General features: G+C 39.6%; 1 protein-coding gene and 1 pseudogene across 3 annotated transcripts in view; one reads left to right on the top strand and one right to left on the bottom strand.

Annotated features, from left to right (window-relative positions):
• Positions 1–13,249: 13,249 nt before the first annotated feature.
• LOC121171446 lies at positions 13,250–13,768 on the bottom strand (annotated as a pseudogene).
• A 553-nt stretch (positions 13,769–14,321) lies between these two features.
• Positions 14,322–20,282, top strand: part of LOC121171444 (cytochrome P450 3A6-like) — a 40,971-nt gene continuing 35,010 nt past the window's right edge. The window contains exons 1-3 of one of the 3 annotated variants that reach the window (XM_041003145.1): positions 14,322–14,392; positions 16,508–16,607; positions 18,668–18,720. In XM_041003145.1, the coding sequence (XP_040859079.1) occupies positions 14,322–14,392; positions 16,508–16,607; positions 18,668–18,720 (224 nt within the window). Of the gene's footprint in view, positions 14,393–15,694; positions 15,712–16,507; positions 16,608–18,667; positions 18,721–20,282 lie in introns of those variants that run through there. The other 2 variants (XM_041003146.1, XM_041003147.1) reach the window with 2 other exon arrangements.

The following is a 20,282-nucleotide window of genomic DNA, read 5'->3' on the forward strand; positions in this document are numbered from 1 at the left end:
GTCCGCAGAAATGTTGGCAACACCCGTGTCGCCACGTACCCCGAGCTCCGAGTCGAGCGGAGGGACTAGGGTTACGAGACAGACAAGACAGACAACACACAGACACAGTGGGTCATTCCTGTGAGGAGAATGCCATTTATTTGAAGTCAAGCTGCATCTTTTATAGTCTGCTTGGCCCCTCCCAGGATCCTCCCAATGGTTAAGCCACACCTAAGCTCCCCCAAGGACATGCAACAAGGGGAAGCAGGAAGGAGGGAGATTGCAGTCAAGCCACAGGCTAAATGTATCAGGCCATGATTGCCCCTCCCGTTACACCTTTGAGAAACAAGCTGTGCTGTGGAGTTAATCCTTGGGAGACCCAGCTGTACACAGAAACAAAACAGTAAACTTACTTCGGGACTAGGGAGAGGAGCTTTCTCTGGTTCTTGCCTGGTTCTAATTTTGGGTCCCCACTCTCTCTCATAATGACCATCAGGATTGCTCCAGAAACCCCTCAAAACAAATTAACAAATAAACAAATAAACAAAAAAAATAACCTAGAATAGATGGAGAACAGTGAGGAAAGCTTAGAAATAGGAAATGGGCACTGAGGATGCACTTAGAATTCACTGGGTGGGACACGAAGATTGGTTGCTCCTCACTAGGGTATTGAGGACTTCTCTGCACACCCCTCCTAAAACCGTTCACGTAAACTGTTGCCATATGTCTTTGTTACAGTTATAGAGCTAGACTACCCGAAAAACAGCCAGGTTCTGCAAAATCAGGCTTCAACACTATGAACTGCTAAATACTAAAATTAAAGTAGACATGAGACAGCTGAATAGTAATCTATAGCCATTTTAATGTGTATAGAACCCAGCTGTATATAAACTAATAATTGTAATGTCAATGTAGAAGTCATAGGATGTGGTTCAGAGCTTGTACTCTTTTTGTTGTTGTTGTTGTTTTCTCTCTCTCTTTTTGAAAATGCTGGTTACACAATATCATATCAACTAATTCTGGTACGTTATAAATTGTTACTGATGTAATGTTTGGGCTTTCAATTCATTGGGATGATACTCTTTCGGCTGTACCTTCAGACCAGAGACTGTCTCCCCATGAAACTGTTGAACTTATCTGCACAATAAGATGCTGGACTCTGTTTTGTAGATACTTGTAAGGAAAAAAAAATCTCAACTGAATTTGATCTGTGCTAATGCAACAAGATGGAAGAATCCACCATGGGGGTGGGGAAGCGGGTTTTGGGGAGTGGAGGGGGAATCCCAGTGCCTGTAAAACTGTGTCTCATGATGCAATGTAATAAAAAATAAAAAAAAATGTTGTAGCTGTATGACCTATGAATCAGAGAAGATAATATGAGGTAAGGAAAAAATTAGTTTGAAGAAATCAAAATGCAAAACTAAATATCAAAGTCCATGTGGTATAGTTTCATTCCCAAAGGGACTGCAACCACTGGAGCTGAGCAAATACAAAGCCAGGAGCTCAGAGCTTCTTCTGGTCTCCCACACGTGTGCATGCTCCCAAGGTTTTGGACCATCTTTGACTGCTTTCCCATGCCACAGGCTGGGAGATGGATGGGAGGCGGGTCTGCCACGTTTAGAACCCGTGCACGTATATGTTCCTGGTGCATTCAAAGTGTGGAATTAAGCCATTACGCTACCACGCCAGGGCCAGGTTTGTTTTTTATATTTTCTCTACAGCTCTATGACATCTGATTGATGGGCTTAAGCCGTTTACATTGATTGTTAGTATGAATGGATGGCTGTTTGTATCTGTCACTTTAGCAATGGGTTGTTCATTGATATAGTCTTCTGTTATTTCACTGCTATGTTCTTCACATTTGTCTTTGGTTTTAGTGGGTGGTATTCCTTTTTTATGTCAAAAGAAGATCTTTAAGTATCATTTGTAAGGCAGGTTTGGAAGAGGCACATTGTGTTAGCTTTTCTTTATTTTTTATTTTTTTCAAAAAATCTTTTATTCTGTATCACATAATGCAATGTTAATAACAATAAAAATAATAATGAAGCAAAAAAATCTTTTATTTTGATAATCATTACAACGTTAATTTGGGCACAAAGGATCAAGGGCTATAGAAAAATAGGTCAGATCATTGTTTCCACATTAACACTATTCTCTTTTTTTTATGTATCTGGGGTAAGCGGAGAGCCAAAGTTAGAAGCCCCACACAGCCTCCAACCCATCTCAGGTCCTCAATGTGGGGCATGCTCCAAGGGTCCTGCTCAAGCACTTTTGATAGTTCAGCAGTTCTAAATTGCTGCCAATCTCACCATTCCAAGCACGATGAAATCTTCATAATCCACTGGCTGACAGGCTCTTCATGGTTGGGGTTCTGAGATCAGTAGTTCAGTTGGAGGTTTCCCCAGAGAAAATTTGTCTGAGGTGATCCCAGAACTGCTTCTTGTGTGTTCTTCCCAGTACAGGATACAGCACATTCCATCGCCACAATCATCTTGTGCATATACTGGTGGTTTCAATTACTGTACCAATTCTGTTTCCATCCATGTCTTCCATAAGAACCAATGGGTGTTGCTGTCAAGCCTGATTCTGTCCAATTCACACTTGGCTCTCACATCAACAAGTAGGAGCTGCAGCCTAGTCGGGTGACTTCCAATAACCCCCACCTGGCTTGTCCCCTACCCTGGTTCCTGTATGTACCACACTATGTGCCACAGTCTTGTTCAGTTTGTCTCGCATCCCATTCAGCTTTCATATAGGTCAATGGGCATTAAAGCCTAGTTCAACCTAAGCAGCGCAAACATGTTGGCAGATGCTGCTCTGTCTAGCCATTCCTGCTTCAGGTCTGGTTTTCATGCTCTCCAGTGAAAGTGGTAATCTGAGAGGGAGGTGCCCACTCTTTTCCTACTGGACCACTCCCACTCCAGGATCATGCACTCTCCAGGTGGTCCTTCAGTTTAACTTGACAGAATTAGCCCCAATACCACCCTCTGCCAGCTGATGCTGCCACAAAGGCCAACCAACTATCTCTGATCTGTGATTGCACCAGTAGGAGCAATCAGTCTAGCCTGGCTTATCCTGATCTAGCTTGTATGAGGCCCACCGGTGTTGTATTCCTGTCTGGTCCGGTTATCCCCCATTTCAAAATATGCTCTCCAGTGCAAGTTGTGTTCCCAATCAAGGGAACAAGAAGGACAAAAAAGTGCTTTGCTGGATACTTTATTCTGCATTACCATTGCTTTTTTCATTTAGAATCTAGACTATTTTGCTCCATTCTTTTCTTGCCTGTAGAGTTTCTTCTGAGGGATCAGGTGTGAAACTAATTGCTATTTCTCTATATGTCAGTTGATGTTTGTTAAGGGTAGATTTAAGGATCTTTTCCCTAGGTTAGTTTGAAGAGAGCTTGAGAGTGGTGTGCTCTTCCTGAGTATTGTTTCCCAAATCTTTTCCCAGCTTTCCTTCATTATTTCATTAAATTCGTTTTAAACTTTTCTTTCTGTATCTTGTGGAACTCCCATAACCCTTACATTTTGCCTTTTAATAGCATCTGTTAAATTTGAATATTTTTTACCTTGATCAAAGCTTGTTTCCAGCAGTTTGATTGTTTTCCACTTGTGACAAGAAATACCTTCCAATTCTGAGATTCTTTATTCTGCCTCCTTCAATTTATTATTGACACATTTAACTGAATTTTTATTTTGATCTGTTGCATCTTTCATTTTCAAGAATTCAGCTTGATTTTGTTTTGTTGCTATTTCCTCTGTGATACACTCCTTAAATTCCTTGAACTCCTGTATGTGCTTCTCATTGTTGATAAGAAGCTTTATGTTGAGTTTTCTGAATTCTTAATCCCTCATTTTCTCAATGTATTCCTAAGCTAACTCTGAGTTTGGCAAAGGCTTTTGCTTCTGTGCAGGAGATCCTTCAGTACCATTTATTTTTGCTTCTTTGTAGGAGATTCTTCAGTACCACTCATCGTTTCTTTGTTATTTTGGTCTTGGTCATTTCAATTCTGATTAGCACATTTTTCTTCTTAGGGCAGATTTCTACACTGTGTTACCCACAGATTCTATAATTCAATTTTACTTATTGTGCTTGATTTATGGTTCTTTGTTTGCAGTCACTCATGCCTTTCCCTCTGGCGAGTTTCAGATCTGGGTTCTTGTTAGACTTCCACCATGGTCTCCATAGCCCAGCTCCTGGATCACCACTAACCCCATTCATCCTATGATGATGTTGCAATGTTGTCTGTACAAACTTTCTCCGTGTGCATTTTGAGACATTCCCATGATTGGGGAGACACCAGATGTGTAAATAGCTAGGTTGTTGGTGTTGATCTTTTTGGAATGTGCTTACTGTTAGGTTTGAGAGCCACCCAGATCTATTTTGAGTCATGAGATTCCAAAAGCGGTATTATTTTTGATGTGGGATCAGTGCAATGCCCTGAGCTTAATGAGGTCACTCCCAGCTGAACACATACACAGCTCACTGCTGTCCCTGCAGTCTCAAACCCTTTGCTACCCTGTACAAAATGATACCTGTAGTGCCACTTGTGGAATTCTCAAACTGATGGCTATTAGGTACGAGAGCTATCAAGACCATTTTTGGGTGGAATTTGGTTGTTGGTGAAGTTCCGTCTGCTGTTGCAGTTCAGATTGCCATTCATTGACTGACGCTGGGGTGTACTGCCTTTTCATTAACACACCCTTGTCCTTTTTGCTTTCTCATGTTCATCAGTCTCCAGCTGCCCCTCTGACATCAATCTGTCCTCTCCTATTTGCTGGAATGTGCACTCTCTGCTTTACCTTTTCTAATGTGTCTTCATCTGTTTAAATGTGTTCTTACCCTGTTCTGCCAGCTTGATTTCCAGAAACAAATTTTGTATACACTGGTTGATTTCCTAGTGGCTGCAACAGGAAGAGCTGAACTGATCTGAACAATGCTCATATTTTGCCAGTGAGAATGTAAAGTAGTGCATCTGCTGTGGAAAATAGTTGTGTTTCCTCAAGTGATTAAGCCTAGAGATACCATGTAATCCAGTGATGCTATACTTGCTGATATTCTGAAGAGAACTGAAAGGTGTAAGTGTAAAATACATTTTTTGATTCACCTCAGCCAGGCCTGCAAGGGCCAAATGTGATGACACCTCAAATGTTCTTAGATAAATGTGTTGGTAAAGGAATCATACATGCATATCATGTAATACCATGCAGCAATCAGTATGGTTCATATGCATGATTCTTGACATATGATGCTAGTTGAAAGAAATCAAGCATCTTAGTCTACATGTTGTTTGATCTTGTTCATGTGAACTGTCCAGAATGTGCTGACTTATCTGAACAGAGCACACAGTGTTGGTTTCCAGGAGCTGAGAGAAGAAAGAATGTGAAGGAAAGCATTTGGGTTTTTTTTTTGTTTTTTCTTTTTGTTTTTATTTATTTTTTATTGTTATTAACATTGTATTATGTGATACAGTTTTTTAGGCACTGGAATTCCCCCCACCCCTCCAACAACCCTACCCACATGGAGGATTTCTCCACCTTGCTGCACAAACACAGTTCAAGTTCAGTTGAGATTCCTTCATTGCAAGCATATAACTAGTGTGGAGTCCAGCATCTTATTGTCCAGATAAGTTCAGCTGCTTCTTGGGGAGACTTTCTATGGTCTGAAGGTAGAGCTAACAGAGTAAAGCCCTGGTTAGTTAAAAGCTCCAACAAAACATCAGCAACAATATACAATGTTATGGAATTAATTGACATAGCATTGAGTAAACAATATGTTAAAAATAATGGAAGCTCAATTTTTCAAAACACATATGTTGAGACAGTATCAACGACAGGTTCAAAAACAAACAATCAAACAAACAAAAATTACAGGTTAAATTAAGGCAAACAAGTGGTACCTAACCTTTTTGGGATTCCCTCATTTCCCGTAGCATTATAGTTTCCAGTTGGGCCCATTTAGCCACAAAGAACTGCATTTTGATTTCTTTAATAGCTGAGTAGTATTTCATGGAGTAGATGAACCAAAGCTTTCTTATCAAATCTTCTGCTGATGGGCATTTCAGTTGCTTTCATGTTTTTGCAATTACTAATTGTGCTACCATGAACATAGGGGTTCATGTTGGTCTGTCATGAAACAGGTGCTTTTGGATGTATTCCTAGGAGTGCTCGGTCATACAGTATGTTGATTTTCAGTTTTTTTGAGTTCCTCCATACTAATTTCCATCAAGGCTGTACCAACCTGCTGCTCCACCAGCAGTGGAGTAGCGCTCCCTTTTCCCCACATCTTCGCCAACAAGTGTGGTTGATTTTGTTTGTTTGTTTGTTTGTTTGTTTGTTTTTAATGTGGGCCAATCTTACTGGTGTTAGGTGGTACCTCAATGATGTCTTAATTTGGATTTCCCTTATTGCTAGGGAACTGGAGCAATTTTTTCATAAGTTTGTTTGCCATTTGGGCTTGTTCCTATGTAAAATGTTTGAAAATTTCCCGTGCCCAATTATTGAGTGGCTTGTTTGTTTTGGTTTTTTGATTGTTTTGGAGCTCTTTGTATACTCTGGAGATAAGCCCTCTATCTCCTACATAGTGCTAGCACATATAGGACGGACAGAGAACTCCCAACAGACACGACCCAAAGAGATCTTCACCCAGACACATGATGCTCAAGTTTTACTCCAATGAAGACAAAGAAAGAATCCTGAGACAAGTACCAAGCAGAGAAAAGATCACATACAGGGGAAAACCAATCAGAATCACTGCGGACTTCTCTGAAGAGACCCTACAAGCAAGGAGAGAATGAACAAAGAACTTCCATGTTCTGAAACAAAACAACTGTCAACCAAGAATAATGTACCCAGCAAAGATCTCATTTGTATATGAAAATGAAATCAGATACTTCCGTAGCAAAGAAAAACTAGAACATCATGTCAACACAAAACCAGCTCTGCAAAATCTCCTTACAAATGCGCTAATCCCAGAAAAAAAGGAGGCAAACCACAAACAAAGTTGGCAAACAGGAAGGCCTCCAAACTAAAGCCCACACAAAGAAGGGTGATTACAAAGTTAACAACACACACAAAACACAATCGCATGGCAGGGCAAAATCGCAAGCACTCAATTTTAACTCTTAACACAAATGATCTAAACTCACCTATCAAAAGAAAAAGATTATTAGAATGGATCATCAAACAAGACCCAACTATTTGTTGTCTACAAGAAACACATCTAATCAGAAAGGATGCAAAGAAACTGAAAGTGAAGGGATGGAAAAAGATATTTCATGCCAATGGACAAGGAAAAAAAGCTGAGGTAGCTGTCCTAATTTCAGACAAGAAAGACTTCAATCTAACTAACCTCAAAAGAGACAGGGAACGCCTATTTCATACTGGTGAAAGGAATGATCAGTCAAGAAGCAATCACCATCGTTAATGTTTATGCACCTAATTCCAACACACCTAGTTACATGAAGCAGTTACTTACAGACTTAAGGGGAGACATAGATATGCACACAATATTTGTAGGTGATCTCGACACACATTTAACACCAATGCACAGGTATACGAAATAAAATTTCAACAAAGAAACAACAGAGCTCACATAAACAATAGAATAACTGGACTTACTAGACATATATAGAACTTTTTATCCTAAGACCACAGACTATACATTTTTCTCAGCGGTGCATGGCACCTTCTCCAGAAACGACCACATGATAGGATATAAAGCGAATCTAAATAACTTCCAAAACATTAGTATCATACCATGTACCCTCTCAGACCACCATGGGATGAAACTGGAAATCAACAACTCAAAACTCCCCAGGAAGTATAGGCACTCTTGGAAATTGAACAATATGCTATTAAACGAACAATGGGTCAGAGAAGAACTTAAAGATGAGATCAAAAAATTTATGGAAACTAATGAAAACTCCAATAAAACATTCCAAAACTTGTGGGAAACCGCCAAAGCAGTGCTACGGGGTAAACTCATTGCAATAGGAGCCCATGGCAAGGCCCAAGATAACTGCCAAATGCAGGAATTAACCACAAACCTCTAGGAACTGGAAAAATAGCAGCGGAAGAGTCCCACACACAATAGGAAACAAGAAATCATCAAAACAAGGGAGGAGATAAACCAAATAGGAATTAAAAAAAAAAAACTATACACAAAATCAACAAATTAAAAGTTGGTTCTTTGAGAAGATAAACCAAATAGACATACCACTGGCCCTAATGACCAAAAAAAAAAAAAAAAGAGAGAGAGAGAAAGTGAGAATCAACAGCATTAAAGATGAAAAAGGCAACATAACAACAGACACTGCAATCATTAAGAAAATAATTAGAAATTACTACAAAGAACTGTACTCCAATAAATTAGAGGACCACCAAGAAATGGAAAAGTTCTTAGACTCCCACCACTTACCAAAACTTAGTCCAGAGGCGACAGAATAATTAAATAAACTGATAAATGAGGCAGAGATTGAAGCAGTCATCAAGGATCTCCCAACGAAGAAAGGCCCAGGCCCAGACAGTTTCACTACAGAATTCTATAAAACATTCCAAACAGAACTAACGCCAACCCTCTACAAACTCTTCAAAACAATAGAGAAGGAAGCAACCCTTCCAAACTCATTCTATGAAGCCAGCATCACCTCAATCCCAAAACCGAATAGAGAATCGTCACAGAAGGAAAACTACAGACCTATCTCTCTGATGAACATTGATATTAAAATTCTCAACAAAATCCTAGCGAATAAAATTCAAAATATCATCAGACAGATCATTCATCCTGATCAAGAAGGATTCATCCCTGGAATGCAAGCATGGTTCAGCATTTGGAAATCCATAAATGTAATAAACCACATCCAAAAACTGAAAAACAAGAACCACATGATAGTATCAATAGAGGCAGAAAAAGCTCTTGACAAGATCGAACACCTCTTCATGGTGAAAACTCTAGCCTAGATAGGCATAGATGGAAAAATCCACAACATAATCAAAGCAATCTATGAAAAATTCAACGCCAATATCTTACTGAATGGAGCAAAGCTAGAACCCTTCCCACTGAGATCTGGCACAAGCCAAGGATGCCTGCTATCTCCACTACTATTCAACATAGTCCTAGAGGTGCTTGCAGAGGCCATAAGACAAGAAAAAGAAATCAAAGATATACAAATGGTAAACAAAGAAGTCAAGTTTCACTATATGCAGATGACATGATCCTGTACATAGAAAAGCCAGGAGACTCAATACAGAAACTGCTAGAACTTATACAAGAGTTTGGCAGAGTGGCAGGGTACAAAATTAATGAACAAAAATCAACAGCCATAGTGTAAGCAAACACCCCCAAGATGGAAAAAGATCTAAGCAACAAGACACCATTCAAGACCACAGAAAAATGTATGAAGTATCTGGGAATAAATCTAACCAAAAGTGTAGGAGACCTATTCAAAGAAAACTACAAACTACTCAAAAAAGAAATTGAACAAGACATCAAAAGATGGAATAACATCCCATGCTCCTGGATAGGCAAACTCAATACCATTAAAATGTCTATACTACCACAAGTAATATATATTTTCAACACAATGCCAATCAAATTGCCCAAAACATACTTCACGGAACTGGATACAATGATTCAAAAGTTTATCTGGAAACCAAAAAAACCACGAATAGCCAGAACCATCTTGAAGAACAAGAAGTTAGCAGGAGGAATCACAGTTCCAGACCTCTGGACATACTATAGAGCAGTGGTTATCAAAACAGCCTAGTACTGTCACAAAAATAGAGAGGAAGATCAATGGAACAGAATAGAAACACCACAAGGGAACCCACACAAATACAGCCAAATAATGTTTGACAAAAAGACCAAAGACAGTCCTAGCAAATGGGAGGGCCTCTTCAGTAAATGTTGTTGGGACAACTGTCTGATAGCCTGCAGAAACAAAAGGATAGACCCACATCTATCACCATACACTAAGATCCAATCTACATGGATAAAAGACCTAAACCTACATCCAGAAACCTTCAAACTCTTGGAAGAAAATGTAGGAAATAACTGGAAGACCTAGGAGTAGGTCCTGACTTTCTCAGAAGGACACCAAAATCAATAGCAGTTAAGGACAGAATAAACAAATGGGACCTCATCAAACTAAGAAGCTTCTTTACAGCAAAGGAAACAATCAGCAAGGTAAAAAAACCTTTGTTGGAAGAGGATTTTCTCTTGGAGTGATGTTCATATTTGGAATAAAATTGAGATGCTAACTGTCCAAAAGTTAAATCCCTGTGGTTGTTCATTTTATGATTAATTAAAATTAAGATTTTTACTTGAAGTATGTAGTTAGAAAAGAAAGAGAGAGAGATTGAGAGAGAGTGTGAGTGAGTTTATATCTCATTTTAACTTCCCAAATGGCCTCAGCATCTAGAGTTTTGTTTGGCCAAATCCTGCAACCTGAAACTCCATCCAGGTTTCCCACCTGGCTGCCATGGGCTCTAGCACTTCAGCTTTCTGCTTTTCCAATTGGGTAAGTTAGCAAGGAAGAAAACATATCATTTGCTTCAAACATGGCTTGCATCTGGCTAGGTTGACTGAACCAAGACTAGTAAGTCATTGGACAGATCAAGTGTGGCCTTGATCATTGGAGGCTGTTGAATTGTAAGCTGTGGATGATGTGAACTGTTGCAGGGAATGAAGTGAAGCAGGGACATTACATGGTGGATGTCTTATGTAGTAGTTGACTAGGAGATGGCCTTCTTAAGGCCAGGCTGGGGTCAAGTAAAAGAAGTTTAAAAATCACTGCAGTAATCAGTAGGGTACATGTCATAGCGTTGTCTCCTTCCACACAACCTGTGATGTTTACATTCCTGTTTAATCGAATTCTTCCATGTGGTCTCTTACTTATTGGAAACCTCATTTTTCTGACTACAAAATATCAGAAATGTTTGCAGCATTGACCTTTCTTCTGATTTCGAAGCTTTAGTGGATTTGTAAGTTAGTACTGAGTTGAATGTGTGTGTGTTGTTTCTGTGGTTACGACCAGTTCCTGAGCATTTGTGTAATCACAGTGAAAGTTTCCTGGGAGATGTCCAACAACATATTACCTTATGCAAGTCTGACGCACTGAACCCGAGCAGGTATGACACTGATTCATTTTGTGGCCACCAGATAGGACTTCATTTTATGGCTTTTTTTTTCCTTTTTCCATATTGTATTGCTATTTATTTCAGGGCAAACCATGTCAAAATAAAACAAAAGAGTTAATCCTTGCCTTTAACAATAATATTGTATTATAAAAGCACTTTACACTTCCATGCTATCTTTGAATGTGAGTTACGGGTAGGTGGGCTAATGATATGTGATAATACGTCTCTATCCAGATCCATAATCGGAGTGCTCTCTGTATAGTACAAGGTGACAATAAGTGAGGAGTGGAAGAGGAGGAAAACAGGAAAATAAGCTTTCCTGTTAAGGGTTTTGTTGCAATGAAGAGATAAGGAATTACAAAGATAGTTTTTTTCATCTTTTCATCTTTATACTGGGTTAAATCATGCTTACAATTATAATCAGCAAGATTTTTGGAGTTATTACTCAGAAATTTTCTTCCTGCAAAGAATGTATTTACAAATGAGTATATTTGCTTACACAGCAATCTCATAATAACTAGTAAAACTTAAATGTGTGCACTCCTAGTACATTTGTTTGTAGTGCTTTAATGGAAATACATATTGCCACAGTGATAAAGCTCTAAGAAAACCCAACACAATATCTAAATTTTGAAGGTTTTAAAGAAAAAGGCAAAGAAATAAATGTTACCGAATAAAGGATTAATTGGAGCTTAAATATAAAACTAATCACTGGTTAATTACCTGAACAATACAGATCTAATAAACAGCAAAACCAGCCTGAAAGATCCAACATTTACAAGATGCTAAAAAATAAGGCAAGAGTTTGCACAACATTAAGAATTATTTGCACACTCTTCTTTCCCTCTTCGATGTATACTTTTTCTGATCTGCTTCTAAATGCTTACCAAACAAAATCTGTTTCCATCTTTAATTTGACCTCAATTGTCCTAAGCAGATTCTCTGTGATTCTGTTCTTCTGTTGATATCATTAATTCTACTTGGAATAGTGATTTTGGTCACTGTTCCATATTTAAATTCCTCCACTAGTCCTTCCACTAGGAACTTGACTTATATAGTGCCTTGCCTTCACAGAATTAAGAAAAAAAAAAAAGAAATGCATTCAAACTGTATAGTTCAAAAAGGTTATCTTTTCCCTTCAAACAGAATAACGTTACGCTGAGTTTTAAAATCTTGAGACAAGAAGATTCATTAGAATTTTATCATTTTCTTAGCGAGGATGGTGGGGAACAGAGGTGGGAGAGAAAAAAAAAAGTTAGAGTTTTATGATTTACACTTTAGAATTGAATATTAAAAAAATCTGTTCTGAAGCACTGTGTTCGTTTTCTCTCCAAAAGCGTAAGAAAGCACGTATTAAAGGGTTCTTTGATTTCTGTTGAAAATCAATCTTTGGCATGGAGAGCTCAAGGAGGTCGGCCAAGTGCTGGTGTGAGCTTACTGATTATTTTCTTTTTTTTAAGATTTGTTTATTTTTATTGGAAAGGCAGATATACAGAGCAGAGGAGAGACAGAGAGGCGGATCTCCATCTAATGATTCACTCCCCAAGTGACCGCAACGGACGGTGTTGTGCCAATCCGAAGCCAAGAGCCAGGAACTTCTTTCCAAGTCTCCCATGCAGGTGCAGGGACCCAATGCTTTGGGTCATCCTCAACTGCTTTCCCAGGCCAAAGGCAGGGAGCAGGATGGAAAGTGGAGCTGCCAGGATTAGAACCAGCACCATTATGGGATCCTGGCATGTTCAAGGCAAGGACCTTAATCTCTATGCTATCGCGCTGAGCCCGAGCTCACTGCTTCTTAAACAAGCCACACTGATACTGTTGCTGAAATTTCCATCATTTTGTAGTACATTGTCATAACATTAAAACAGGAAAAATGTTATAAAACTGTACCTAACTTTAAAATTATAACTGGTATGTGCCGAAATATTTCGTTATGTGTAACGTACAAATAATGAAGACAGAGAAGTTTTTGTCCTTGTGAAGCTAACTACGAGACAGCCACAAATGATGAGTTGTTATATGTTATTACTAAAGGGGAAAGGGTTAAGCCAATATTCACACTGCAGTCAATGAGAGGAAGTGGGCAAAGCAGTGGGCTTCTAGAGTAGCACAAAGTGAAGATGTGGCCGGTATTAGCAGGAACAGCATTTGCTGACTGGTTGGTCCTGAGGCTTTTCCAGTTTTATATCAATCATGTCTCTGCTTCTGTCCTGTGTGCTTTCCATTCCAGGCAAAGCTGCTGTAACACATCAGAAGATCTGTTTTAAGTTTATTTTGCTTTTTCACTAGTTTCAATAAACACGACATTCAGCTCTTTGGCTTTCCTCTCTCCCTCCTCAGTAGACACTTGTTTCTCATCAACAAGATCTGTTTTATTTCTTAACAGCATGATGATAACACCACTTCTTTCTGTTCTGACATCATCAATCCATTTGTTGGGTGTGCTGGAAGCAACGGACATTTGCAACACCGTATTCTGTTATGGCTGCAGCAGAACTGTGGTTGCAACTGAGAATGAGGCTACAGAAACGTTGATAACCCGCATTATATCACACTGTAGTCTGATTGCTCAATCCGGCAAACACATTGTTTTTGACTACAAAATAAATGCCAGTTATTGCCTGATAGGTATTGTCAAAATTTTCATACATGTTGATACTTGGAAGAGAGTGCTTTGTGTGTTAGAGGATTTAATGAGGAGTGATGCTACCTGGAGGGTTTTTATGTATTTGGTGTTTGAAGGACAAATAGCCTTCTATGGGCAGGGTGTCATTGTAGTCTAGTAACATGTCTTGCTGTGAGTTGATTGTGTGGATTTCAAATTATTTGAATGTGGACAGATGTAGAGAAGAAGGTAGGTGTGGAGATTTGCTGTCATAGTTAATTCAGGTTTTTTTTTGTTGTTGTTGTTGTTGTTTTTACAATTTTTCTGGCACAGAACATGGATTTGACTGAGATGACTGAGGTGTGTCTAAGATTCCTTGACAAATGTCGGGTTGGAGCGAGTCCCAGATTGTGGGCAGGGCATGAGTAAATCCTCTACTCATTGCATTTCCAGTTACACCTCATTCCCCAGCACGTAAATGTTCCAGTCACCTTGACTAGATCACAGGGCAGGACAGCTGTGCACTCAAGGCCCAGCAAAGAGCAGTACACACAGCTGCAGAGAATACTTAGAGGAGAGAGCTGCAGCAGCAAGTGACAATGGACCTGATGCCAAACTTTTCCTTAGAAACCTGGGTTCTCGTGGCTACCAGCCTGGTGCTCCTATATCTGTGAGTAGCTGTCCATCTGAATTCTCCTGTAGGCTTGCATCTGGAATGGTAATGAGGCTTGTCTTTCATTCATCTGTTCTGATGGTTAGAGGGGAAGTTGTCCAAGTGCTTGGTGATAATAATTAGAAATGTAATTACGGATTTCAGTGAGACTACTGACCTATCTCACCCCACCCAGTTCCCAATCTCTTTCTGCATGAAGTGTTAATAGCATCTGTTTCGTAGAAGATATGCTGGTTGATTCTCAGTTTGACATATACTGTGTAGTTAGAATTGAGTTGAGATAGGTTATAAACACATGGATTCCAAGTACAGTGGGATCCTCACCAAAGGCCTATACTCCAGAGATTCTGAGGACAGAAGAGGTTGACTTCCACTGATCTGCAGTGGCTTTACCTTCTGAGTCTGCATCTGTACTCCAGGAGTGAGGGAAATCCTGCTCTGTGCATGTGGTTGGCTCTTGACTTTTTCCTTTCCATTGTCCATGCATCACTGACACAAAGCAGCCCAGTGCCCGGACATCTGTAGAGGCTCAGATTCAATTTTTCCATCCCTCTGTGTCCCCGCCCTGGAACTCCCCTACTGCCACCTGTCTCCTGTGAATTGACTGCTCAGTCTTGCAATAGGTGAAATGGTGATTTTCAGAGAAGAGCAGACCTGGCAGCCATCTGTAACTATCTTTCCCTTATTCCTTACAGTTTCTGTGAATTTAACAAGTTAGGAGTAGTATAGAAATTTATTTTCCCTCTAATGTTCCTCTTCAAGTAGCCTCAAGAAACCAGAGCACCTCCAAATACACTTTATATTTTCTTCTTAATTTTTTATTTTCCTTTTAATATTGTTCAACTTTGAGAGGAATCCGTGTGCATACCGTTTCTGATTCTGATTAGTGTGAGAGTTTGAGGCATGGAAGAATGTGTGTGCATGACATATACTTCAGATTTGTTCGTTTTTGTCCTGAGTCTGCAGTGGAGTGGGCAGCAGATGCTATTCCTTAATGTCAGACTACCTGAGACCCCCGGGATGGGGATCAGTCCTTTGATGATGCCTTAGAGACCTGCAATTGTGGAAGAATGACTCAAGGGAGTTTTTCAGTAGTTTTGATGCTCCTGAGAAATGTTTGAATTCATTACTCACGTATTGCAAAGAAAATCTTCCCAAGGTCTGTTGGTTGACAAATTCCAACTATTGCACCCACAAAGCTAAGAACATGCTTCAATGCTTGGCCAAAATTGTCCAATCTGTTCTGCTTTTCATCTTCTGGTGAGTCAGTTGATATCCACTGCTGACTTGGAGGAACTTGTTGTCCTGACCCTGGTGTGCATCTGGACATGCTCTCCTCCAAAAAGGCATCAGTAACTCAAATATTACAGTCCAAAACATGTGCTGTGCTTCAAAGATGAACCATACATCCTGTGATTTTCCTTGAGTCCAATGTCTGAATCTGGCAATTTCTTTGGAGACCCCTAAGAAACCTCATTTTGATTACCTCATTCTTGACTCTTGTGTTTATTTTCCAGTGCAGGTGTGCAATGTCACATGCAGTAGCCAAGACATACCATACTGTTTGGTTAGTTCCAATTTTACCCTATCCCTTGTGTGAGTTGATAGTGCTGTGATCCAGTCCTACCTTATGCAAACCAGTGGGTTATGCAGATTAAGTGTGGCAACCTCCAAGACCTCCACATGAACTGCCCACAGCCCTGCTTTTTGCCATCTTTTGCTGCAGGCTAGCCCTACTCAGTACACATCCTATCTGGCTCTCATGAAGAATTATGGGTGCTGTGGTTTAGGTCAGAATGAACCACCTCCACACATAGATCTGGTTCTTGTGCAACAAGGTGAAAGATACAGCCCAGCATGGGAGTGTTGTTACTTCTCAAACTAAGGATGTTCTCAGCACTGAATCCTGTGCCTTCCATGTTGTACTTCTGTCCAGTCTAATATGATTCACAACTAATGCTGGCACCGTTCAGCTGATGCAGCAATCCAACTCAGCCTGGCCCATTTCCAAATGAATCCACACACAGTGTCAGCTCTTATTCTGATATTGAGCATGTGTCCCTTCTATGTAAACTCTCACCCTTGTGATCTGCCTTCTCCTTTACTTTACAGATATGGCACCTCTACACATGGCCATTTTAAGAAGCTGGGCATTCCTGGGCCAACACCTCTGCCTTTCCTGGGAAATATCATGGGCTACCGCAAGGTGAGTGTCATTTGAACTATTGCCTTTTGGCAGAGTCCAGCTACAGCCACGTTCAGAGCTCGGGAAGTATACGTGGAGTTGACGATAAAGAAAGACACAGACACAGACAATTGTTGCATTCTCACACAGCTCCAGAAAAAGCTGTCCTTTTTAATTACTAAGACACCTCACAGGCTTCTACACAAGCAACTAGTTGTTCTATTTTTTTTACTTCAAGTCTAAGGGGGCATGTACAGACATTTAGTTATTCAATCTGTACTTCAGGGCTTAGCAGGTGCTCCTACATATAATTCTGCAAAATACTGTATTCATATTCTTCAAAGCAAGCCATTATTCATTCTTCAACAGTAGCCATGGAGCAACAGCCAGAACTCCAAGGCCAAGACACATGCGATTACCTGCTAATCAGCAGTACATTCCTACCACATTTCTACTTCTACAATTTACCCATTATTTAATGTGATAATAGGTTACAAGGGAAAAAAATATAAAATCTAAAACAAAATTTTCAAATGTTAAATCCCCCTATAACTATACACTCTACAACTTCATAAACAATGAAAAAATAGTCAAAACCATTTTTTCATTAATAAAAGTATTCTTCATTTCATAGCTAAAAATTATAAAAGTGCCTAAAGCAGTTACATTTTCTATGCCCCCAAAATTGCCAAGACATGCTAGCCTTTGAGATGACAATTACTATATTTATTGCCATAGCAGTTTCAGCTCTTACTCTCATCACTTCCATTACTTTGTAAAATTCATATTAAGACATTTCCCGAAAGGCATACTATATATCTGTGCCCAATTTCAGAGCAAAGGGTGGGTACACAATAAGGTGTCCAGAAATGGCATGGGTTTAATTGTACTCCTGTGCACAGTGAAAGGTCCACTCACAAAGACATAATCAATAACGTTAACTCTCAAGCTCACGTTGGTGGCAAAAGCCATCTCAAGGGGTCAAACAATGCCTCAATAGATTACAGAATATGTAGTGGGGTGATTGAGTTTCCATGCAAAAAGCTGTTGAGACTGTGTCAAGTTGGTCAGAGAGGAATCCACCGGACCCTCCCAAACAGCTGGAAGCTCCCTGGGACAGTCCAAGCAGTGGAGCTGTTCTCTTTACACCTTGGTGTCATCCATACCCGCTGCATGGACCCAAGCTGCCTTTTCTTCATGTATTTGCATAGACTGTTGAGTTTTATGACATGAAATTCTCAGGGGAGTAGGTTCGAATTTACCGGCTTTCCGATGGATGTGTGGATCACATCCAGGCTTTGCAAGTAGAATAGAGGTACCCTGTTAGCTGAGCTATCTCTGCTGCAGCTTACATATGTATCAGTGTGGAATTAAAGTGAGATGGCAGGGACAGACATGGGGCACAGATACTCAAATATAGGAGAGACAGGTCTTAGCTACTATGCTGGAATGCCTGACCCTGTGCCGTTATTATAATATACTAGTGCTGTGAGTAGAACTGGCATGTTACTCTTCCCATATTGTGCTCTCAAATTGGAAGTTGAGTTCACATGCATTATTTCACCAATGCACTTTCTCCCTCTGAAACACACTCAAGAGTGACATAAATCTGTGAGTACAGAAGAAATTGACTGGAGTCTTTAGTATCTTAAATCTGTCAGAGTCCAGAAAGTTCATGAGATCTAGAGACGTGACTGGATTCATGTTGGGGAACCTCACAGTTTTCCCCAAGTCTCAGTTTCCTCATGTGTGCATGGAGAAAAACACTTGCTGGTCTATGAAATATTTTAACACCGTAGAGCCTGGGAAATTTCTTCACAATGATAAGGATTACTTAGTATCTGTAGATAAGGTTTAGCAAAAGGGTTTCCACAGTGTTCAGGGAAAACTAAAGTATGCCTTTGATTTCTCCACGTCAAATATAATCTCTCTTTTTCTCCCAGGTGTCTCTGAATTGGAGTTTTTGGATAATTAAATCATAAAACATTAAGCTTGTAGTGATTTTATTTTTCTTAGTTTGCTTCAACTGGAGATCAAGTTTACTGGTTTTACAATAATAATCACATTTGATTTCATTTCCCTTTCAGGGTGTGTGGGATTTTGAGATGAAATGTTATAAAAAATATGGACATATTTGGGGGTGAGTATTTGGAAAGCTTCCTTTTTCTGGTGAACTACTCACTGTTTTGGGGACAACCTTATCTCAGAGCCTTGTCTAGTAGCTTGTGTCTAGCTGCTCCACTTGTGATACAGCTCTCTGCTAACTGCTTATGAAACAGTGCAGAATGACTCAAGAACTTGGGGACCTGGCACTATATTAAAAACTTGGAAGAAGCTCTTGGTCCAATGTTTGCTTCAACTTAATCATGGCCATTGTGTCAATTTGGGAATAAATGAGTGAATAAATGAGTGATAAATGAGTGAATAAAATTCTTGAGAAAAGAAAGAAGGACTAGAAGGTACAGGTAAATATGTTGTATATATACTATATATTATATGTAATATATGTGTATATATGTGTATATTAGTGTTGAATAAAGGGCATCCTTGTCCATTTCCACCATTCATTCAACAGAGAAAGTGGTATAACTAATGTGCTTGGAATATATGAGCAAGTTGGAAAAGACTTTGCCTCTTCCTATATATTTTTTTTTTAATTTCAGATCTTTTCTCATCAAACTCTTATAGCTGGTCCAGGGGCTTTTGAGGTAACGTGGCCTATAAAACTATTGTGAGCTGTTGGGAGAACATGAAGCACTGGATCTCCTTTCACTCAATCTTAAATTTGCCTATCATCCAGCCAGCCAATCAGATCATTGTTGACTGCTGCCACCTTGTGGTTGGTGGGTGCTTTCACTCTCCTTAGGAATAATATTTTAGAGCTAGTATGTGCTAGTGTTGAATAAGTAGTTCTGTGCATAGATTTGCTAATCAGGGCCAGATAGTTCAAGCTGGCAAAGGTTGGCCCTCTCCCTAGACTCCTAAGAACAATAACATTAGCAATGAGAAATGATATGCAAAGGAAATGAACAGACATTTTTCAAAAGATGAAATCCAATGGCTATCAGACATATGAAGAGATGCTCAGATTCCGTAGCTGTCAGGGAGATACAAATGAAAACCGCATTGAGGTACCACCTAACTCCACTCAGATGGGCCTACATTCAGAAATCTACTAGCAATACCTGCTGGCGCAGGAAAAGATCTGGGGAGAAAGACACTTGCCTTCACTGCTGGTGGAAATATAGGCTAGTACAACCAATATGGAAATCAGTATGGAGGGTGCTTAGAGGATTGCAGAAAAATCTGCCATATGACCTAGATATCCCACTCCTAGGAATATACACATATTTAAAGAAAACTGCATGAGAAAGGGAGCTGTAATCCTATATTTACAGCAGCACAAGTTACAATAGCAAAGACATGGTAACAATCAAGATGCTCATTCAAGGAGGAAGGGTTAAGGAAACTGTGATGCATTTACTCCATGGAATATTATTCAGACATTAAAAAGAATGAAGTTAAACAATTAGCAACTAGACTTCCACAGCTAGAAGGCATCATCCTCAATGAAATAACTCAATCACAAAAGGACAAATTCCATATGTTCTCTTTAATATAAGGAAACCATCATGCCAATTAGGCATTTGGGTTTTCTTTCTGTCACCCATGCATTGGTAATTCAGTGGTCTGTTGTTTCAA

Source organism: Ochotona curzoniae, unplaced genomic scaffold (genome assembly GCF_017591425.1).
Source record: "Ochotona curzoniae isolate NIBS_2020 unplaced genomic scaffold, NIBS_Ocur_1.0 scaffold_2656, whole genome shotgun sequence".
In the NCBI taxonomy this organism is placed as follows: Eukaryota; Metazoa; Chordata; class Mammalia; order Lagomorpha; family Ochotonidae; genus Ochotona; species Ochotona curzoniae.